General features: G+C 40.5%; 1 protein-coding gene across 4 annotated transcripts in view; it reads left to right on the forward strand.

Moving 5' to 3' along the window:
* The window catches only part of CACNA1C (calcium voltage-gated channel subunit alpha1 C), a 790,825-nt gene that overhangs the window by 548,323 nt on the left and 217,565 nt on the right, over window positions 1-24,937 (forward strand). For all 4 annotated transcript variants that reach the window (XM_019515544.1, XM_019515545.1, XM_019515546.1 and 1 more), the window contains exon 8: window positions 21,460-21,563. In XM_019515544.1, coding sequence (XP_019371089.1) covers window positions 21,460-21,563 — 104 coding nt within the window. The remainder of the gene's footprint in view (window positions 1-21,459; window positions 21,564-24,937) is intronic.

Here is a 24,937-nt window from a genome sequence, read left to right on the forward strand (position 1 = left end):
ATTTAGGGAATCTATACACGTGCACTGGGGTGGAAGGGGCGCACTTTAATAAGAGCGGCTCTGAGACCTGTTCCAATTAAAGTTTCTTCAGCATCATATGTATTCAGCATCCTGCACTTCAAAATGGCAGTGGGGGCACTTTAACTAAAGCTTATTTGACAAACTTTAGTTAAAGCACCCTGCCACCGTTTTGAAATGTATGGATGCTGAATACACGTGATGTGGAGGCTACTGGAGCATGATAATCAGCAGCTGCAGCAGACTTGCAGGAGATTCCGTTGACTGAGTATGCTCCAACTCATGCTAACTAGCATGTGTTGGAGCAGAGGTCTGTCACATGTATAAGTGACCCCTAGGCTGGTTAAAAAACTGAACTCAAAAGAAGTCAAAATGTAGCCAGTGTAGTGGCTCACCATGACTTGAAAGAGAGTTGTGCTGAAGGGGAGTGCACTTAATGAACACTACCATATATCTTATTCAGATGCCCAGCCTGACCCAGCCTGGCCCTGCCCTATGCCGTGGGCCATGTGTTTTATAGTCATGCTCTGTGTTGGCTGCATTTACTCAACTTTGTAATTGGTTTCCCTTACTAAGCACATTTTGCTTTTGGCAGCAGTTTAATGATAGATACTGTATTTAGAAAGGTCAGGGAAAAGCCGAATGCAGCAGGTTAGACATGCTGACCCAAAAAGTTCCTTCCACCCTCAATGTCTGTGGATCTATGAGCTCATGCTTTTGAGATTCAGTAAATGAGCTTGAAACTGGAGCCTACAGTCACCCTGGAAACTCCTGTCAGGAAATCAAATTGGGGAACAAACCAGGCAATAGATACAATTTAGTTTGCTGACAGCCTTGACATGTTTTGTGAGCTTTTCTCATTCCTCCACAGCCTGTTGAAGCCTGATGAGGAAGATGTGGTGAGGAGTACAGTGATATTGCCACAAAGTGGAAAATTTAAAGGCAGAGCTGCAACCCCCAATTTTCACCAGCTGTGTTGTGCTTTCTAACCCTTTATTCTTGCAGCACTGAGGTTTGAGTTAGTAAGGCTTTTCACATGAGGGAATGGGCTGATTCTCAACATGTTTCCATGGCATTTTATTTTCCCAGGAAGTTGTGGAGTTTTACTGGCTATTTTTTCTCATCATTTTGGCAGGATTTGGCACAAATGTGAAAAATAACAAAGAATAAACATGAGAACATGAGCAAGCCATCTCTCTGATCACAAAGGTTATATCTGTTCCATCTGCTATTACAATGCTGTACTGTGGGATGTCCACATTTGTGACATTGAGGGGCCACATGTTGACTTGCCAGACGAGCGATGGCCAGGCCTTATTTGCATAAATATTTACATTACTCTGTTCTTCAAATATAAATGTGCATGCAACCATAACAGTTGCTTGTACTGCTGCCTTTCAGGAAAGATTAATAGCAACAGCTTGTTGTCTTTCACCTACAGAAAAAAACATGCAGCTGATCATTTTTGGTCTCTACAGCTGCTGTTGAAAGAGATTTAAAGAACTGCAGCTTTCAGATGACCTCAGGCTGCATTTTGGGCATTTCTTCTTTTTAGGAAAGAAGCTCTCCCTTCAGGATAAGCTTCTTTCTTTGGTATTTATGGGAAGTGTTAATTGAGTGCCTCTGCCCAGTGCTCCTGCTTGTGAAGGACTTCTGTAATAGCTTTGTCTCTCTCTCACCCTTTCTCTACCCCTTTTTCCCCCTTTCCTCTCCCTTGGACTCTCTCCCAATTACTGCTTTCTCTACCACAGAGACCTTTGTGTCTCTCTCCTTCTCCTGAAAGAGGGAGACAGAGCCAATATGTCAGGACAGTTTTCAAAGTGCTTAGTGATTCTTAATGCCTCAGTTCAGGGGTTCATTACTTGAAACCTCGTAGATGGCCCAGATTTTTGTAGGGTGGATTTTCAATGCTAATCATGAAAAAAGCAGGCATTGCTAAGGAGTATAAGATAGGGCACCCAGAAACTCTGGCACTGAGATCATGACTTATTTTTTGTATGTCTTATGCTTGGTCCATTCCCTATCCCCTAGGAAGAAAACTACATGGTTATAAGGTAGAAAGAGAGACGATTAGCCATGTTAGTCTGAAGTCAGGCACAAGGTAGGCACCTCAGAGACTACCTGGTCAGAGAGGCGCGAGCTATCTTAGGCCTCGACCTGCTGCAAATGGGTGAAAAGAGCATTATAATCTTTTCATTTGTTGGCAGCTTAATTTTATTTTAACAAATGACTTTCAGGACTTAGGGCTCAGTTCAGGCCCCAGTTACATGAGTGCAAATATCATTTGTGCAGTGGGAGCAGTGGAAATATCATATGTGCTTGGAGGACAAGATTGGGTCTTTAGGATCAGCTCCTGAATTTCTGACATAGGTGAAGTTTATTGAGTTCAGTCGTCTCTTATAAGTGAGTAGCATAAAATTTCACAACTTGGTGTGAATGACCCATTGGTAATGGGGAATCAGTAAGCTATCCATACCACAAAAGTGGCTGGAAATGAGGGAAGGGGAGGAATTGCAGATGGAGAAAAATCCCAAAAGAGTTAGAAAATATTAAGACCCACTTCCTAGTGATTTTAACACCCTGATGATTTCAAATCATAATGTTCATTATTCTTCCCTTGTGGGGATGAGAGAAATCAGATATGCATGTGTTGCTTATCTCTGTTTTTCAGATGTGTATTTCAATACTTTTTGTTGTACACACATATATAAAATAATAGCATGCACAAACACACTAGAAAAGTCAGCCTTGTGTACTGATGTGCGTTCCTGAGTGTGAAGATGGCTTTATTGGAAGGTTATAGCAATGGCAGTGAATTCAGGATTTCTTTTCTATGGTTCCCTCAATGCTAGTTTGGTATGTGCTATATTCACATGTGGTAAATAAGATTAAAAGTGAAAGGGCTGGTAGTTTTATGTTATGGACCGTAAATGAACTTTCATTTTATAGATAATATGTATTGCATTTGTGAGTTCTGGCATCTGTAGAATTTGTATTCATCATCTCAAACATAATTATTCAAGTCAGTCCATTTGTTGGACTGGATATTTGCTCCAAACCTAGAAACTAGGACATATTGATTAGTAGGGCTGAGCAAAGCTTTGCTCCCTGGTTCAATTTGGTGGAGATTCAGCCTGATTCGGTGGCCGAATCTCCAAGTCCAAATTGAATCAGGAGACCCTTTAATCTCTCCGAATTGAATCAGAACCTTCCAAATCAATTTGGAAAGATTCAGTGATTCAGACATAGGCACAGCCTTAAATGTTTTTTCTACATACCTCTAGGTAACAGGGGCTTGTGAGTACTATGATGCTGGGGCACATGGAGTGTCCCACAGAAGCACGGGGGGCTCCCCGGCATGCTCGGCAGCAAACCCGGTGGACCAGAAGCACTTACAGTCCACTTCCAGGTCCACCGTGGAGCATGGGGGGGAGAGGGGGCGCACGTGCCCATCTGTCTCAGTGACTGGTGCCTCCTGGATCTGGGGGGGGGCGGGGCACCCGGGGTCCCCCTGTGGCCGATCACCAAGCCGGGGAGCGTGCAGGGGGGAGACCCCAGCACGCTCCCCGGCAGACCCAGAAGTGGACCAGAAGTACTTCCAATCTACTTCCAGGTTCATCACCGAGCACATGGAGGGTCCCCTGCGCTCCTGTGGGACACTTCATGTGCCCTAGCATCGCAGCGTTCACAAGCTGCACCTGCTACCTAAAAGTATGTAGAAAAAACTTTTAAAGCTGTGTGTCTGTCAGAATTGCTGCTTCTCCAAATCAACATCGAATCTTCAGATTCAGATTTGGCCGAATCAAATCAGGGACAGTGATCCAAATCAATCAATTGAATCACTGTCCCTGATTCGGGCTGAATCGAATCAGGGATTCAAATCCGAATCGAAGAGGGCCTGCTTTGCACATCCCTATTGATTAGTTGTAAAATAGACAAACGGGCTGTCATGCTTCCCTTCAGTAATGAAGGGAGTATTTATCTGCAGTTTGCATTATTGCTTCTCATTATCTTTATTTTTAAGGACTTAATTGACTATGTAAATCAGTTAACAGTATGTACTTGGGTATTCCTGTTCATGGAGTAGTCAACATGATTCTGATATATCCATGGTAAAATCTTGTATCAATCTGCATGGAAGGAGCATGGAGATAAATAGAAGATGTTATAAAACAGCAGTATGGTAAAATGGACAGAAAATCCTTTTGTGGATAATCAGCTATGCAAATATAAATAGAAAACAAACACAGATAGAAAGGAAAAGCCCTGGATTTTGAAATGCAATGAAATCTTTAGGTTTTGAGACGCACTGTCCCAAGGGATATTTTCATGCTTGAAATCAGCACTTTATCCTATCCAAGTGAATTTCCAAAGCCTTTAAAAGATGAAAAGGTTTTTAAATAACTAAGCAGCAAAGAGAGATGGAAGGACTGTGTTGTCTAATGAAAGAACTATCAGCCCTATGGGTGAATATCCTTTAGGCCTTGGATGATTTTTTCCAAAGATCTCCATTGCTCATCTCGCGTTCTCTCTTTTTTTTTCTTCCTTTAACAGACTGTCTTACAGGGAATAAGGCAGCTCCATTGCTTAAAGCAGAGTCTCTTTTGCCTCTTGAGACTTGAATTCAAATCTTGATTAAGTCACACAAATCAAAATAATTTTGAAGGTCACTAGAGGGCATTTATGCAGCTCACAAAATCACCACTAGCAAACATTGTAGCACAATTGGCAGCCTTTAATAAGGAGAATGGCAATAAGAGGTGAGGTGTTTGTCTCTATTGAGACCCGATTTTGGCAGATCAGTTTTGACAGTCAAAAGATGTGACATTGGTGTAAATGAAATGGGCCTGTAGAGAAATAGACCATAGGACTGGGACAGAAAAGATCTGTCAAAATCACAACAGATGCTGTGGCAGTGGCAAGGCCAGAACTGGAATAGCTGTGTGAGCTGATAGGCAGATCATGCTAGAAGTACACTGGCAGAAGTGTCTTAGGCAAGACAGGACATAAGCAAATGCTGAAGGTTGAGACCAGTGTGCTGTATCAGGATGGATTGTGCTTTGTATTAGGAGAATGTTTTCCCGACTTCACACACCTACAAGGAATGGCATTTCTCAAACTGCTATGAGCAGCAAAATATGGCTGACTCTTGTTTACCTAGATAGAGGAAGGGGAGACAGTCCTCCAGTTGTGCACTTTGCACAAGGACCAAGCAAAACAGTGATGGACTGTTACAATGAGGCAAAACTAATGCTATTGTTTATGTTAGCCCCCACTTGCAAAAGATGAGAACAAGGTCAGAGACAGATGAACTGACCAGGAGCGGACAATGCACCTTCTTCAAAGGCAGTACAACCTCTGTGTTCATGGAGCTCCTGATTTCATTCTGCCATTCTAGGTATTCCTCCAATCAGAGCCATGATTTACCTCTCCCAGCCTCAGACAGTGGCTATTCAGTCAGTCAGTCCTTTCTCAGCAGATGACCTCAGGCCACTATTAAAAATAGTTTTAAAACTATTTTTTATGCCCAAAATATGCAACTGTTCAAATACCCTCCAAAACCTGGGTCACTATTATTTTGCAAGAAATGGATATCAACATTTCACTTTTGAACAAAATGATCCAAACTTTTATATGCTCTCCTGTTAGAAAGTTTGGATGTATATAAACCACTGCTTTTGCAAAATGTGTTTGTGCAAATATGTGCATAATTTCTTATTTAATTTCTGTGTATAATTACCACAGTTGGGTGTTTTTACTTGCAAATTATCAGTTAGATTCATACATGATTATCCATTTGTGCTTGCAGATTGGATTTTTTAATCTGCATTTTTGAAAATCGGGTCTAAAAGATATTTATTTTCAAGTCGGGATCACTGTCAGTCCAGTTAGTCTTTTATATTCCTTAATCTGTACATGTGTACTATTAACAAACTGGAATCATCCCAAAACATGTGGATTCAGTGTTATCTATTTTCTTAAAGGTATATCTTATCAAACAGTTGAGATCTTGTTCCATATTTTTATAGGCAGCATATTGTCCCCATTGGACATTGTGAATTCATACAGGAATTCCAATGGATCACTGAATTCAACTCTCTGCTTTGTGACAGGATTAATCAGTTCATCTGATCGTTATACTTATATTTAATTTGTTTAATTTACCTACCCAAATACTTTGCAGACTGTGTGTCAGATTCTGATTTCATGCTGATTTAAATTCAAAATAACTTGACTGATTTCTCTGAAGTTATTCCAAATGTATATGTTTGTGAGAAAGATCTGAATATATTTTCTCAGAAACAGATCGACCACTGAAATGCTGCCATTTATGAGGCAGAATTTCACAAACTATTCCGTGCTTATCATACAACCTAATAGTGCTCATTGGGAGGAACAAGAATTGCTGTTTCAATTGAAACCACAGTTAGATTTGGCCTAAGATTAAACTCGGCAAGGACACTTGGGCTGACATCAGGATTGTGGTAAAAAGTTCTGTGTACAGCTGCAATATTCAAGTTGATTCCCTAGCTCAGGAGTGGCCAATGTGTGGCATGAGTAGCCTCTATGTGTGGCATGTGGCAGATCAGAGAGGGGACAGGCAGCACAGCACCAAATAAGGCTTCACCAAATAAGGGAAGCAGAAAGTAGGACAGAAGATTGGCCAGGGCTTATTGAACAGGGAGCAGAAAGTAGAGCAGCAGATTGGGCAGAGGAAGGAGATCTGAGTGGCACTTGGAGAGAGAGTGTGGGGCTAATTTGTGGCACTCTTGCCAAAAAGGTTCAGCTCCTCTGCCTAGCTCAGCTCATTTCTGTGGTCTTAAGGTATCCAAATTCACAAGAACTCTTGAGTTGTTTCTAAATATGTTTCTATTCTCTGTTTTGGGGGAAAAATTCAAACCTAGAGATTATTATGCTTTTCAAGTTATCTATAGACAAAATTAAAAGTAACCATGGGCAATTGAACATCCACCATCAGATCACAAATAATTCATCCTTAGTTTCAGTGGATGACACAGTCTGATTAACCTTTATCTATACAGCCAAGTTACCCCATGCTAGACTGAATTGAAATAAATTAAAAGATAAAAATAAAATAGAACATTTTTTCATTTGTAATCTATTAACCCTGGAGGCAGGCGAGCTGGTGAGGCAATCACTTGTGATCAGTATGAGTGATGGAAGTCTCATTGTAATCCAGAATTTGGTTGCCTTCGTAAGGAATATTAGCTACAGATCTAGTATTGTATATAGAAGCGCAGTATGACAAACCTGTTTCACAGGAACACAGCATTCTCCTATGTTCTCACTAGATGGATGTAAAAGTTCTACAATTGGGTGTAATAAAAGACAGGTGATATATTTTAGACAGTTTTAACTATTTTCCCTCTAATTGTGCACTGGACTACAGGAATTGTTCACTGATATTTTCATCAGTTAAAATGAAGGTATTCCGTGCCAAAGTGCATCTTAGACATTCACACAATTTATGCTCTGTTGTTATTCATGTCCTAATACAGCATAATCAATGCCATCTAACTTGACTGATTCTAAAAACAGACTTGCATTCATGTGTTCCCTCTAGTCACCAGAGATCCTAAAAATATATCCCTGTATTTTCAAAAAGGGTGAGGATTTACCCAGCATACATTAATGGGAGTAGATGTTTTACAGTTATATTTATGTGGAGATTATTCAAAATTACAGGTTTAATAAAGGCAAGTAATAAACACACCTGAACCAGTATTCTCCCCTTCCCTCTGTTGCAGAACAAACATGCCATAAAAATACATGATCACTACACATTTTCAGCATGAACTGTTTGCAGTGTAACTGCTCCAGTTCAATCATTATGTACCACAAATATTTTGACCTGCTGGAATTTGAATGCACAGTTTAATTATCTTCCTGCTCTCCAGAAAATCCCAAAATGACCCACACACAGACCTTATAATTCCCATAATAATTCAAGCTGCTAAAGAGCAGCTGACTGAAAAAAGGAAGTGTTTGAGTGAACCAAAAGCACAAGGAAAATGAAAACAAAAATTGACCACAGAGTAAAACAATGTCATGGAATCTCGTGGGCGTACGCTGGGGACTGAAGAGCACAGCTGAAGGTCTCAGTGTCAAAGTAAAATACAGAGGGATAGATAGTCAAATGATGGTGTTTTTAGTATGCATCTTGGACTCTACACAGCTTTACTTAAGTAGGAAAATGGACATATCCTCAAAGGATATAACTGACATGCAATGAGTGATTAAAGTATGACTAAGTGTCAGTGGAAATAAATTTACTTGACCAATTCTCCTAGTAAAGATGTTTCTCCTTGTCATGTACTAAAGGGACAGATATGATCAGGGCAATCCTTATTGAAGGTAACTAGTACATGCCTTTATAACATTGTAAAACAGTAGTAAATCTCCCAGGAATGTTTTACATGTAAATTCATGTTTCCAAACTATCTGCCTTAAGACAGCTCCTAACTAGAAGGGTATCTTTGTTTAAGTCCTGGTCCTGGTGTAGGTTACAACAGCCTGCTTGTTGCTTTAACATACACCAGCTGGCTATGATTTTCCACTAGATATACAAAAAAATGATTGTTCACTTCCCATTCTTGCTCCTTGCTGCCCCTTCATAAGTTCATTCTCCCCAGCTCTGCTTCTTGAAGACATTTTAAGAAAGGATCTAGGTATCTATCATACAGTTTTTTATGGATACATAACATATTGTTATGTTTCTTTTATTATCATCACTCATGATTAAGAGTGCTCAACTCATTTTTGTGCCTTATACTCTTGTAAATATGGTAACTCTATTTGTAAAATTTAACAGAATACAGATACTATGGTAATGAGACCCAGAAAAGTAAATATTTAGAACCAAGGAGGCAAATGTGAATTGCTGAAGATTTGTCCTCTCCTTAGTACTGTGAAATGAAGTCCATTTAAGGAACACAGTGAATAATCATTTTTAACAGGAGTAGTTGGCCCATTGACTGTTATTGGCTAAAGGTAAAGTCTTTAAGCTGAGCTTTGTGGTGCCTTCTCCGTATCAGTAATTCTACTAATGTTGCCAATGACAAAGCACCAGACTATTTTAAGACAGTGATAAAGTTAAACAATTAAAAAAAAAACCATCTAGGAAGGAATGATGAATTTTAGAAAAGGGAGATGGGTTACCAGTGGTGGGGGTGGTTTTCATTGTAATTTTGTTATTTGGCAGCAGTTTCATCCAGTATTTTATGGCCTATAAAATATTTTCAGGTTTTTTCGTTGTTTCCTGTACCCACCCTTGTCTTGTTTGTTCTGAAACCTGCAATTTCCATGCCTTATCACCTGAGTTATGAATGCTGAGAAGCTGAAAGAATATTTCAGTTTAATAAAAGGGACATGAACTCTTCTCTTGGTGCACTAAAATTTCAGTTGCCAAGACTGAAATGTTTAAAACTGTTTTGTTACATCAACCATTGTGGTGTTCAAATGTCTTATTCTGTCTTGACCTTTTTCAGGCAATTTGCAGGGAAAAAGCCTCCCCATGTAGATGGCCAACAATTCTAATACCTCTCTCAACAATTCTAAGTCAAGTCCCAGTCCAGCTATTTATGTGCCTAACTTCAAGCACATGAATGATCCCATTAACTTCAGTTATGCAGGTAACAATATATTGATCATTGACTTCAGGGGGACTCCTTAAGTGCATAAAGTTATCTAAGCAGTCAAGAGCTTTGCCAGATCAAGAACTGAGCGAGTAAAGCCAGGCAATGGGATTTTTCATGGATAAAAATTTGAAAGAGATAAAAGAACTCCCCATCTTCACTGAAACCATACTGTGATACTATAGGTGGGTCTGATGTGGAGTAGCAGGTGTAATCCTGGATGACTTTGGGGCCATATGGATGTTCTTTGTGTAACAACATCTCTTGGGAAGTCTTGTAGAGATTTGCAGTAGAAATCTCAGATGTGCTACTTATACAGATACAACAATCCCTTTTTGTTGTTTCTTCATAGTGGTTGCCAAAATAGCTAGAGGCTTAGGATTGGAGGTTTTTCATTGCCTTAGAAACAAACTTATTGTCTATAGCTTGGTGAAGAGGAGACCAACATACCTTAAGTCCACCTTGATTTTGGATATGTTTTGAAGTGCATATTTAGGATGTTTATGAGAATTGCTACATGAAAGGTTACAATATAAGCAAGACCACGTATGGGTCTGAGAGAGAAAAAAATTTCAGAATCTGTCCCAAGTTTATCCAGTGGTGGTAAACAGCCACACATATAGCCACATGTTTCTTCATATCACAAATGTCATAATCACAGGCCAGTGCACAAAGATATGTGAAAATACCTAATCACCTGGGGAGCTGGTTTCTAGGGCTATGCAAAATGGCACCGTTCCATTTCACCTTGAGTTTCACCGGTTTGAGGTAACAGTGTTTCATCTCAAATTTCATTTTGAGTAGAAACAGTTGTTCCGTTTTGTTCCGTCAAAACAGAAAGGCTGTTTTGATGCTGTTTCAAGTTTCACTGAGGATGAGGTGTCAGACCAGCTGGGCTGATTTCCCATCCCCAGCACTACATCGCACTGGGGCTGGAGGCAGCCCAGGTGGTCTGCTTCCCCGTGCCCCTGCTAAATCACGCTGGAGGCGGGAGGCAGCCCAGCTGCTAGATTGCACCAGGGGTGGGAGGCAGCACAGCTGGGCTGGTTCCCAGGACCCCATGCTTGATTGCACTAGGCCAGGAGGCAGCCCAGCTGGGCTGGTTCCTGGGGGCCCTGCACTTGATCACGCCTCCCACCCCTGGCACCTCCCGCCCCTGGTGCGATCAAGCAGGTGGGGATGCCAGATCTTGCCCTGGGGATGGGAAATCAGCCCAGCTGGACTGACTTCCCAACCTCAGCCTATGATCAAAACGTTTCAACTTTCAAAACGTTTCGACCAGCCTCATTTTGTTTCAAGGCTATTTTGGTTTTTTTTTCAATTTTGCTGGTTTGACCTTGAAATTGGTCAAAACAGTGTCGGAACAAAATGGCCAGCAAAATTTTGCACAGCCCTACTGGTTTACTGTCAGATATGACTAGACTTGTAAGGAAAACAAAAAGGCCTAGAGAGAATGGGAAGAGTCAAACCTTCCCCTCCTAGCCAGACTTTTGCTTACTTTGATTGCTAGTGAGAGCTTTCCAGGCAAAGCCCACAAACTCTTGGGAACCAAGATGTTCCTAAAGCCATGTAATCACCAGAGTTAAGTGACTAATTTGCAGAAGATAATGTCTTCCACCATTTCTTTTTCTGTTTGCAGAATGTCCACAAAAATCATAATTTCCTCAATTAAAATTTTTAATTGAATTTACTCAGGGCCAGATTGTGATACCCTTTCCCCTGTGAATTAATACTTAGTTATTCCTCAGCTGGCTGTACTGACTTAATGGGACAGCCAGTTGAATGCTACCAAATGTAAAGAAAGGTATCAACGTCTGACTTCCAATAAGTTTTTCCAAAGATTTGTTCATTTTACTCTGTAGATTTGTCATTTTACTCTGTAGATTAAATATACACAGACAATTCTCTGTGTATATTTAATACTCCACATTTTGAAGTCAGTTAGTATTAGTTATGTTTGACTGGTCATATCGGTTACATTTTAGTTTCTTGATGGGATGAGCTCTTATAGACGGGAGCAGCTTTTAAAAACACACTGGACCTTTAAATGTCTCAGGGAAAGACAATATTGTAGGGACAGATAAGAGTAGCAGGAGTTCTTGAATATGTTGAATCTTTTCCTTTCTGGGCCACACAGGCTGGCCTGAGGCATAATTCCTAGAAAATGTAGGCTACTCTAAGACTTACTGGCTGGCACAGTACAGATTTTTTTTTCCTAACTCGATGTCAGCATAGCCTTACTTGTGAAGAGGAAAGCTGGAATTTTGTGCACTTCATTTTAATTGCTTCTGAGCCAGGACTCTGATAAGTTTTGGGTATTCTGTCCCCCTGCCACTTCCAACATGAACTGTAGTAGTTCCAGTGCTGAGCTGGAAGCATACAAACTTAAAATTACATTTTTATAAGCATTTTAGGAATACAGTACAGTAACTCAGTTGCTCACAGGAAGGGGAGAAAATGGAGGTTAGATCCTGCCACAAAAAAAAAATCATTTTTAAATCCAAAGTACCGGGACCTTTTTAATTTCAATATTCTCCCATCCCAAGATAGTGGCTGTGCCTGATAATCTGCAAGTGATAAATGTATGGCTCCATGCTAATACATCAGTGGACCTTTATGTAGTAGCGGAGTGCTGCTTTACTATAATTTGCTCTCCAGGGGCCAGTTGGGGAAAACACTTAAACATGTGTTTAAAGTTAAGGATGTGCTTATGCATCTTTCCAGAATAGAGATGCTTTCTTATGTCAGGGCCTCTAGCAGGAAGGAAACATATTTTCTCCTAGTTTCCCCCACCACCCTGTAATGCTTCTGATCAGTTATATAGTGCTGCCTGTTCTCTTGTAAGCTTCAGCAGATAGATCATTCCTTGAAAAATAATACTTTCTTTTCCCTTAGGGTCACAAGCACAGCTTTCCTGCAACTGTAGATGTGGTGGTTGGCCATACCTCTAGTTTCTGGCACAGTCACTCCCTGAGGCAGTGAATTCCACAGGTTGGCTCAGTGCTGCCTAAAGTAACATTTCCTCTTATTAATTCTGAGCTAACCACTCTTCAGGTTCATTATGTAGCCCATTCTTCTTGATTAATGTTTTTCTGAAAAAGTTATACACCTCATTATGAAGTACTTGAAGCACTTGACTTACATTTTCAAAAATCTACAGCAATATTCTTCAGTCATTAAAAATCAATTAGCAGTGTTCACAAGCGACAGGAAGCTAGCCCTGTTGTTCCAAATAATGTACTTGCACTCAACCCAGAGCTTTGCCATATTTTCCATTAATAAGGTATTCTACATTCTGTCTCTTGAAATGCTGTTCCCTGGGAATTGCTGCTTTACTTCCTTTCCAGATGCATTTCACTGATGGATGAAGTGATTTCCTCAGATTTGGTTTGTAAAGGCTGTCAGTTGTTTGGGGGTACAGCTTGGCCCAAAGTTCCTCCTAAAGGCAGCACAGCCTAGCAAATTGTTCCCACTTTAGGCACTGAGTGGACTAAAGACCACTCCCTATATGTCTGTTGTTGTTATTACCTATTAAATAGGTAGGTGGGGAAGGTTGATATACCTCTTGCCTTACTAGTAGAGATCATAGTTCCAATATAAGTGACTATCATTAATTCTGCCAGAGCCCCTGAGTAAGGATACCAGCACAATGAATTTAATACATGTGAAATGCATCAGATTAACAACCTGGAAACAGAAATCCCCAAAATCAGCTGAAGCATGATAGCAGCTATGCAAAATGCCTATGCTGCCAGCCCAATATGATTCCACATGGGATCTGGAGGAATCACACTACCGCCTCCAAGGGCCCAAAGGCAGAATCATCTCCACGTCTTTTCATCACTTAGCTTATGCTGAAACTGCTAATTTTGGTTAAGGTTTAACAAAGAACAGAACTAAAAATTCCAGCTATTGCTGCTGCTCAGGGGGATTATCTGTATCAGCATGTTCAAAGCCTTCAACTACAGCTGAAGGCTAAGATGTAGCTGTAATAGCAAACAAAGAAGGTTGTTAAGTAAGAAAGGAATTGTTACAGTACACCATGCAGAGTAGGCCCACTTGGACATTCAGCAGTACCTGTCTATCTACACAGCACCTGAATAGCTCCTCAACTATTAACAACCCAAACTTGTAGGTAACAGTGATTGTTGCCAATATAACTAGAGCGGTGTTTTGTATTGTTTTTCCTCTGGGATGATTCCCAAAGTTGGCGTATAGCAATGGATTTGTGTTGCAGCCAATAGATTTCACCCTTTACTACCCAAAGAGGTATTTATGAAAGATGCATCAATCCAGGATACAGGGCCAGATGAACTTCTGCATAATCTGTTGATCTGTGATGTATTAGAAATCATTCCCAAGGCATACGACTGTTCTTAGATCAGTATGGAAACTAGGGCTGGGCAAGAGGAGCACCCACCTCGGGCACAAAGTTAGGAGGGCACTGGAATCACGCCCCACCCCAACAGAGTCCATGCCCTGGTTACTGCTACTGCTTCAAGAGCAACAGCTGGGGCAGACAGAGCATGTAGCAGCAGCAACAGTAGCTCAGCCCAGAGATGGTTTAGGAGTTAATGGCATAGATAAGACTGCTGCACCCTCCCAACAGCCCCTCTTGGAACCCATGCCTAACCCCCACCCCCAACTCTGCAGCAGGGTTTGCCCTGGGTACCAACTCTGCTTATTATGCCAGTGCTTCAGATTTTCAAAAGATAACGTGTATACATTCTCCTGTGTGAGCTTGCTAGTAGCAATTATACTTTGGACTACTGTGGTTCCTTCCCTATGAGAATCTTATGCTCTTTTCCAAATATTCACTTAATCTTATAGTTTACTCTGAGATGGGTTAGTACACAGTTGCAGACTGGGAAACTGAGGCATAGGGCAATGAAGCAACTTTCGCAAGGTCACTGAGGGTAGAAAAAGACATCGCTTTTCATTGCCTTTCGTCTGGAATATTGCCAATGATGCATGCCTGCAAGCAGCGAATGCTTAATTTCCCTGCTTCCAGAGATGTGCCCTGTCTTGAGAAGAGGGAAAGCTGGAGCACTCTGGTGTGGTCCAGGCTTGAGATCACCAATTAGCTGATTAACAGCCACAGCCTGAGGACTACATACCATACAACAGTTCCTAGCTTTCCCCCCTTTCAGAGCAGCATCCCCAGAATCTCCAGAGTCTCTGGAAGGGAAGAAAGTCAGGTTTCCCTGTTTGCAGAGATGCAGACCCAGAAATTTCTGGGTTTCCTAGAGATAACAAACAGAGAACACATCACCTGTTGTCTCACAAGATCAACAGGTGGGACAACAGACAACATGGGTTTTGCCCAATGAAATGGATCGGCTATGCCAGGATATATCCCAGCACAGCTGATCTGCTTTGTTGGGCAACATCTGTTTCTAGCCTCAGAAGGTTTGTGAAGAGCTAGAATAGAATCCAGGTTTCTCATCCACAAAACCATTTTTCCTTCTCTTATAAATGATAGATCAGGCCTAACGTTCAGTCATGTACTACATTTCTGACCACTTATAGTAAAACACATGCATGAGGATGTGACAGCTGAGAAAAGAGATGGGAATCATATTGAGATGGGAAACAGGATTATTTCTGCAAACTATCAGCAGTGGTGCCAAATGCAGGTTCCAGCTGATCTCACAATTATCACATATATTCTTTCATTGACACTAGGTTGCAGTCACTCCAACCTTTCTCCAAGGGTGCAATCATTCAGGCCTACATAGTACAGTAGTCCCATTGCATAATCATAAAATTGCTAGGTGATCCGCCTTTTCTGTTAAAGCTCATATGGTTGATAATAAATGTCCAACTGGGGAAAAATAAGGGAAAATATACCCTGCAGCCAGAAGGCCCGGCAGCTGCATAACCGGAACTAGAGAAATAATCTTTTTGTAGATTATGTTGCTCATGTCTGACGGCAACAGTACAGGCAAACCCTGCTTAGCGCTCTTAATTGGTTCCTGAAAAACTGAGCGTTAAACAAAACATGCGTTAAGTAAAACCAAAACTATTTGATGATCCAAGATGGCAACCGCAAGTGTTTTTAATGACCCAAGATGGCAACTGCAGGCATTATAACAAAACTCACTGAGCGCTAAGTCAAATCAGGTATCAATTTAAAAAGAGCGTTGTAGCAAAATAGCGCTAAGTGAAACAACGTTAAGCAGGGGTTGCTCGTACATGAACCATCCTGCAAATCTCAGGGTGCTGATATCACACATTTACACCAGGGTAACCTATATCCATTTGTACAGCAGTGTAAGTTATACTTGTGTCCAGAACAGACAGACAGACAGCTCTCTGGCAGTTGCTGTTGTCAGTGGGTGCTGCTATAGACCACTGCCACAAGGTGCTGAGCTGTTTACATTGAGCAAGTGGCTACATCAAAATACAACTGACTAGAAGTGTGGACATACAACTCAAACACCAGTATAATTTACACTGGCCTGTAGTTACTCCTGGAATGGAGTTATGTGCACTAGAATAAATCTGTGTTCTGTACCCCACCACATTTACACTGATGTAGAAACAGATTAATACAAGTGGATAACATCAGTGTAAATGTGTGGTGCATCTACACCCTCAGTCCCCAAACTCAATGCCATGTAGACAGTAAATCATTTTCTAATGTCACTGTTACCTTGTGTAGCTTCTTGATTTCAATAGAACAAGTAGGACAAGCCAACACTAAAGTCAAGTGAGTTCTGCAATGAAAGCCTCCAATAGCTATCAGTGGTGTATGTTTGTGACGAATGGCCACATAGTCACAATGTTGAAAAATAGCCAGAAAAGATTTTTGAACCAAGCATAGATTCAGGGTGTTTTCTGATGATAATATAGTGTGTTGTCCCCAACTGATGGGACGACTTCATTTTACAGAAAGTATTTCCTGCCTGGGGACTTGTAATCTTACCTGAAGATATAAGGTTTTCTGCATATAATACATTGCTGCTGTTATTCTGAGGAAAAGTATTTGTTTTCTTTTCCAATTCCTGTTAAGTGGCCCATGATTTTTCTTCTGCTCATCGCCCCCCAAACATTCATGAATATCTAGAGAATGATTGCTATACTGCCTTTTTAGAAGAAGGTTGTATTTTCCACAAATAAGTCAAGTCCTGGAGAATCTACAACTTAGAAGGACTTCCTGCTTCTTCCTTCCTTTCACCTCCAACTGAACCTAATGCGACATAAGAGAGTTCAGCATTACACAAGGCTCTGTGTGACCGAGTCCAGGAAGAGACATAGAGCCAGATCATATTCCACCTATTTGACACCTAGCTGCAATCCTATTCCACTCTGCTTGAGTTTCTGAAAAGCCATTAACACAAAAGGTGGGTAGGCCTTCCCCATCCTCACTGCTTTTATTGCTTTACAAATTAGTGTTAAAGCTAAGATGCATTACAGAAATAGATGTTTCATGATTTCTTCAGGAACACAAGGAAATTGGAATAATTCAGCACTTAGGTGCCATAAGTACGCATGGATGCCTAACCAGTAAAATAGGATCTGGGCCATGCTAAAGAACCTTCTCCTTATTAAAATCTAATGACTTAGACCAAACAGATAAAACTGATACAGTTGTTGCTCAGCCATTTCTCTATACATAAGAGTGAGCAGTAAAAGGCAGATGAAACCTATTCAGAGATCCAGGACTCTTGTATCAGAGGTCCAAAATGCACCAAGTTCTCAAGGCCAGTTCAGGCAGCCTCCAGTTGTCATAGTCCACCAAGGACCACACTTTAGTTATGAGTGTCTGGAACATTGCATATTCTAGCCACATCCCCTTCTTAGGATGGGGTGGGATGGAGCAGGAAACTCTGTCCCTGCTGAAAGGTCCCCTAATTCTGCCATAGTGCTTTATGGATCTGACTCAGAGGAGCTTAGTAATACCCTTGTTCTAGCCTTTAAAAACTTCACTCATCCATTCACTAAGGCTAAGTAATTTTTTTGATGGATAAGTAATATATTGTTAAGTTTCTTTTATCATCGTCACTCATGATTAAGGGAAGTAAAGTCATTTTTGTGCCTGCACTTTTACATTTTTATGGCAGTTTTGCAAAGTTAATTTATAGTCATTAAAATGCCCTGGCATTCTTCATAAGAGATAGAGTATTAAGCCTCATCCTCTGGCCCACTTCCAGTTTGTGTAATTATACTCTGGTTGCCAAATTTCTGTCTGTGATTTCAAATGGACATGTTGTTCCTCCTTTCCTGCACTCCTATACAGTGCTGCTGGGCAGTTCTTAAACGGTGTCTTGTGTTTCATGGCAAAGCAGCCAGCAATTTAGAGGTGGATGTTTAATTTTTATATCAGTCTATTTTTGTATAGACTTTTGGATCCTTTGGGATGCAAAGTGTTAGGTAAATATTAGGCACTATTGTTGTTATGTATAAGACCCACTGAACAATTCTATAGATATGTATGAGAGAAGACAGGTAGAGGAACTCCTATGTTTGTGAAGGGAACAGGGATGTCTAGGAATTCTTCTTCAGAAGTGGCATCTATAAATTCTCTTTAGACAGGGGTGGCTGAGAGAAACTTTGAGTTCCCTTTTTTAATGAGGCTTCTTTTATTAAGGTACAAATGAAGGATCTCTGCCTACATTCATGGCTTGCCCCATTAACTGTGGGCTATTGCCAAAAACAGTCATCAGACTAGAGTTGGAAAGTTCTGGAGTGGGATTTTTCAGACTGTACTTTAAAAGAAAAATAAATGATACATGTCTACCTACAGACAATTGGTTTTATAACTCTTACATCCCTACCTCCTCCTATTAAAGACCTGGAATTCTTGAGTTCTGCCTTCTCCAAAGATTGTGTAAATGGCCATAGTAATGATGAATGTTTCTACCTCCGTGATCTTGATAAAAGTTTAAATTGCAAGGCAAGGAGTGTTTTTTATGAATAGAAATCAGTCTCATACAATTTTCCAATGCACCTTACTACCATATTTACTCAAATACAAGATGAGGGGTTTTGCCCCCAATTAGCATAGGGGGGAAAGTCCCTCTCCTTATAAATTCATTCAAGGAAATCTCATTAAATACATTATCTATCATTTAAACTGCTACCAAAAGCAATATGTGCTCAGCAATGGTAAACAACTATGGAGTTAATTAAGCACAGCCAACACTAAACATGACTATAAAACATATGGCCCATATTCAGCAAAGATGCCAGTAAAAATCATTTTGTATGTGTTTGTAAGTGTCCCTTAAAAATAGATAGGCATTCCCTCTATAACACTGGGCCAAGAAGCCAGCAGAGGAAGGGCTAGAACCAGCCCTGATACCTTCTCCTCAGTACCAAAAATGGCTAAGATACTGAGAAGAACCTACCATAAGGCTAGATCAGTATAACCAATCTGAACAAATGTGGAGTATTGCCCATTAAGCACAGTCCCCCTCAAACTGACTCTTTTTCCAGTCATGGTGAGCCACTATACTACATACATTTCAAGTTCCTCTTCACTCCCACAATTGAGCTGCGTCTTTCTTTCCCATTTCCAATGATTCCTGTTTCTTCAACAGTCTGAAATGTCTGGCAAACATCACCAAAAGGGGCCCCAAACAATTAACTCTGTTGCCTACTCTCTCACCCTGTCACTTATGAGTAGTGTGGTCCTGCCCGCCATGAGACAGAGCTGGACTAAATTGTCCTGTGCTTCATCTGCATATATGTTTTTGGAGGGTCCCAGGACTTATGACAAAAACATCTGGTTCCAGTCAGGAGTGGGAGCTAATTAGCACGTGGATCCTTTGTTGGGGGTATCTGGAGTACAGATACAAACTAAGCAGTGCTAAGCTCTGGGGTCACCATGGCTTGAAATGATGTTGACTCTGGTGGGGCCCAGACCAATAAGCTATGTGGTAAATCAGGTGCCTTCTAATTTTGCATAGTTATTACTATATATAAGTAGATACTAAATTATGCTTATAGAGTACCTGTGCTAAAACTTGCAGCAGTTACAGAAAAGATAACATGCCTCAATTCTAGGTGAACTAAGTCTGTGTGTACTATATGCATAATTCCTACAGCTACATTTAATTTCAGGGTCAGAGTTTTCAAATATGTTCCTTATTTCCACATGCTCAGGGAAAGCAAGTTTGACCATATAGAGGGGGTGGAGGGACAAAGTTGGGGAGAGGCAGAGAGCAAGAGGGCTATCTGATCCCCCTAGATTTATTTTCCCTGCTATTGCTATGGGAGGAGGACAAATTCAAGGCAAACGTCCAATATCTATACATTCCCCATATATAAAATGTAATTATTTGGGGGTCAACTTATACTCAAGTAAATATTATAAATAGAATTTGGGGACTTTTGAATAGCAAACTTAAATTCCTAGGTCATATAGGTACTCCTGAAGATGTTGCCCACAACCTAGGGCTTTGCTGGTGCCGTATCTGCCTAGGAGATTCATATTTATGAACTGGAAGGGAGGTAAATGATGTTATATTTGTGATGGGGAGGAAGATGACACTGGTGATGATATATTTTCACTTGAACTTTCAAACACATGAAATTCTAACCGGATATTAAGAGAGGGGGTGGCCCTTATAATGGTATTTGTGCTTACAAGACTTATTCTGACAGTTCTCCATATAGCCAGGTTCTGGTGCTCAGACTATTCAGTATGCAGCCACCTAGTCTTGTCAAATCTGGGATTGCAATCGCACCATTCAGCTACAGAATCAGAAACTGCAGGAATCAGGACATTCAGGAGTCCCTTTTTGACACAAGTAGCATCTTTAGACAGAAAAAAACAGGTTAAAAAGGTTTAGAAAGCACTCTAGAGCATCAGAAAATGAAGGGCATTGTCAGGATTTTTCTCTAAGGGACCCAAGGACTGTCATGATTATGGTGAACAGTGTGGCAGTTACCAGAGAATTGCCATTAAAGAGCCAGCATTTGCCAGCTGTTACTGCACACTGCCCTCTAAGTAGCACACTCACCTATGATTAGAATGGAAAATAACTAGTATATGAGACTGTACTCCACGGTGACTGTTGACAAGAGCTGCTATTTTTAATGGTTACCCCAAAAGGTCAGACTAATGTGGAAACAGAGAACAGGGGAAACGAAAGGGAAGACTCATACATTAAGATAACATAAAGGGGAAAAAACACACATGGTATGATATAAGCATGTGTGCATAAAGTAGAGACTCTGTTTACAAACCTTTCCATCTGTTCCTTCACCTAATCATTTCTGCTTTCCCTCTCTGTCTTCTAACTTTCCTTCGTCTTTCCAGATGCAGGACGCTATGGGCTATGAGTTACCATGGGTGTATTTTGTCAGTCTGGTCATCTTTGGATCCTTTTTCGTTCTAAATCTGGTTCTTGGTGTGTTGAGCGGGTAAGCTGCCAGTTTTGGTGTCCTTTTTCCAATGCTGCAGGGCAAGACTCCATAATAAGGGTTGTTCCCTGTCACCAGGATCCCTTTCCTCCTATCCTCCATGCAAACAGCTAAACACCTGAATCTGAGGAAGCTTTGTGTTGCTTCTCACTCAAAGAACTTTTAAAACTCCAGCAGCCAAAATGCATGCAAAAGCAGAGTATTATTCTCTGATGAAAGTATTTCACTTCAGTCTAACCAAAATTTTGAACTCCAGATAACCTGGAGAGGAAAAAGCTTGTTCTCAATCATAAACTGCTGTAAAAGCAAATAGATAAATCTGTGGTACTGGTGACTTGGGATCTCTTTGGCTGGAGCCTTGCAGTGCTCAGAAACTGAGCCTGTCTCACTAATTATCATTCCACTCTTCCAGGTCAATGATGCCATAGGAAGGGACTGGCCCTGGATCTATTTTGTTACACTAATCATCATAGGGTCATTTTTTGTACTTAACTTGGTTCTCGGTGTGCTTAGCGGGTAAGCAGTACCAGGAAAATGTTTTTTTATTATGTATATTTTTAATTTGTATCTCTATTCCTTCTTTTTGGTTACGAGTGTAATGGGGCAATGATGGGACGTTCTCTAGAGCCCTTAGTAAAATGCCTTGTCTTTGCTGTGCAAATAGCAAAACTTGGCATTGTGTGGACCTAGGAAGTGGAAAAGTAAATCACAGAAGGAAAAACCAGCGAAGTATCTTTAAAATACCCTGCTCCTGAAAACTGAGAGAGGAACCATGTAACAACAGTCACCTGTAAGACTGCCCCAATAAGGATAGTCTGATGCCACGGAAGGGAAGTATTAGCAGTAAAATCCATGGAAGAATCAGTGGAAGTTAATGTGGAATAGCAGCATAGAAGGCAAATCCCAAAATATTTTAGGATGGGAATTCTGCCAAATTATTCTCTCAGCTGGGAGGTTCTAGTGTTATGCCTTTGGAGCATAGACTAACCTTGAAGATTGTTTTCCTCAAAGGAACTCATTATGTTTTTCTATAGGCACATCATCTTTGTAGCACAGATTTTAAGATTAGGCATGATACAAGGAGATTTCATTTCCTTCTGACCCATTATCAAGGTGATCATAGGAGTAGGAGAGGCAGTTCTGCCTTGCGGTTAATATGTCCCCAGACATTCTGCAGTTTACCCATTGCTACAAAGCATCATTGCTGAGGCCAAGTAATCAGTAGCCTTGGATAAAAGCAGCTGTTAAAGTACCCAGTAGTTAAAATTTTGCTGCCCTTGGGAAAGCAGGTAATTGAAAGATTCAAGCCAACAAACATTCCTGACAACATTTCAAAAAATGATTCCTTAGCATAAGATTCCAAATGCCATATTTTGGCATTTCTGGGTGCTTCCTATTTTTTAAAAAGAGCCACATTATTTAGGTGCATAAACATGGCTTTAGAAGCTTTACTTTTAAGCATTTGTTCCTGGAAAATCTTGCTTCTTCTAAATGAGCTTCCAGTGAAAGTTGTCAAAGCCCATACATATTGGCTTGCCAGACTTCTCTAACCTCTCATATCTAATATTTGATGTTCTCTTGGTTGTGGGGCCATTGCTAATCAGGAACAATATGTCCTTAAGAGAATGAGAACTTAGATGCATTTTAGAAATTATGTGCATGGGTTTTGGGGTAACAGGAAGGGCAAGCAACCAGTAGGATCAAATAAGAACACCCCTCCTCTCTTTCCCCCCTCCCCCATTAGTTGCCTGAAAAGAATCAAATAACAATAAGTTTTGAAGTGCGTTCATTCATTTCTGCATTACCTGTCTTGAGGGAAACATGCAGCTGTGACAGCTGCTGCAAGGAGGAGCTTCAAGTGAAAAACTGGAGAGGAAAAGAGGTCCTGATAGTAAAGTGAGAGGCAATAGTCTGTGGAAGCCTAGACAATGATAGTGTGGATACAGTTTTCAGAAAAAAGTTCCCTAATGCCAGAAAGTCCTCTATTTAATTTTATTCAAATCTACAGGTAAGCATGTAAAACACAAAAGGCTGGTAAACATGCAAAAAAGTGGGTTAACAAAGCTATCATGTCAAGATGCAATCAAAGACAGTCTGTGGCAACTGATTAAAGATTATATGATGTCCATTTTAAAAAAGAATTGTCAGTGCCCACACTGCCAGCCCTAAGAAATTTCCACTATAAACGAAGTGATCTTGGTATTTAAACAATGGAACATTTGACTATCCTATTATTCAGCTGACATTTGAAAACTGAACTTTCCCATCTGACTTAGACTCAAAAAATGTTTAGCATCTAAGTGCATAGCACCTAAAATAGTGACATCATCACAGTCATACCACACATAAGTACTTCCTAGAGAGGCTTGAAATTAATCATATGGTCCATCCTGGTGTTATCATTGATTTGGATCTTCTTAACTATGTTTTGACAGTATGTTGTGATAAACACACCACTTATACTGTACTTTTCATACGTACCTTGGGTGCCATTTGTTGGTCATGGCCCTGAAAAGATATTAGCCTTTAGCAAGCTACAATGAGAAGTTGAGGGTACCAAAAATCTTTGGGGGGGGAAAAAAAGCAAATCTCAAATTGCACTTTCTAAAGCAGTTCTGAATTATACTGAGCCATTAAATATTCCCCCCCCCCCACGCCCCTGAGCCCAGACTCAGATATTTCTCTCACACCTAGCTACTATTGATTTAATCTGTATAGATGGTACATAATATATTGCTCATGAATAGTGTAGTTTTAAGTAACTTATTCTGTGTGTCTCTTGAATTTCCCTCTCCATTTATCCACTGAGCTGTAGGCAGAGAAATGATTTCTTACACTTCATCAGTTAAAGAGATAATACTATGTTCTTGTTCATATAGGCCTAATTTAATTGCTTCTCAATGTTGTGGGTGCAACTAATTGCACTCACTGAAATGCTTTGAATGCACCTACTTCTTGCAGCTGCAGAACTCATGGCTATGTGCAGATCTGGCTAAAATGAAGGCCATCTTCTATCTTCCTTGGGTATTTCATTCTTTATAGCCTTTGTGATCAGCCCAAGCTACATTCTGTTCATGTGCTTAAGTAAATGCTAAAACAGATATTGAAGTACATGGCTATAATCCTACCATTCACTTGATTTAAATTCAGAGGATTTACATATGTCCTAAGGAAAATACTATATATTATGTCTCCGTCCAACCAAGATGATTCTAGATAACAGCTAAAGCAGCAGCTTTGACTTTTGGTTTTAGTTCCCCCAAAGAGTTGGGGTGCTCATGCCTGTGGTGTCCATTTCAGCCCACCAGTGAGACATGAGGGAGCAGGTGAGATTTGTACCAAATTTGAGTTCAGCTTTTGAATATTGTGCACCCTTAAATCATGGAGGTATTCAGATTCACATTTCTGTTTTGTTCAGCCTAACAGTAACCTAATAATATTGCAGGGCTAACATTCTATGCCACCTACCAGAGTAGGTCAGGTTTGAATCTATGTGCTGGGCTTAAAGATAGTCCTTTAAACTGCTGTAATTTTGCTGTTTTCATCACTTTCCATTGCTCCTCCCAGCACCAGAAAAGCATACAGCAATGGGATGTAGAACAACAGTGGTGTAATACATCACCAGAGGGGGAGGGAAAACCATTCCCAGATGCATACAGGACAGGAGAGGGAATTTATACTTGTGATCTTGAGTTAGCCTCTCACACAGTGAAAATCACTTGTTTGTTGAGTTTGTGTCTAAGTGAATATTTCTTTAGCTGTCTATGGAAAGAGGGAGAAAATGAAGCAAATTAAACACTAGTAGAACCTGTCCAGTTTGAAGCCCTGAATAGATCTTGCCTATTCCCTGAAACAAGGCAGGCTGGTCAATACTTCTGCAAGCTTTCCCT

The sequence above is a fragment of the Gavialis gangeticus genome, unplaced genomic scaffold (genome assembly GCF_001723915.1).
Source record: "Gavialis gangeticus isolate Ggan-Ray unplaced genomic scaffold, GavGan_comp1, whole genome shotgun sequence".
In the NCBI taxonomy this organism is placed as follows: Eukaryota; Metazoa; Chordata; order Crocodylia; family Gavialidae; genus Gavialis; species Gavialis gangeticus.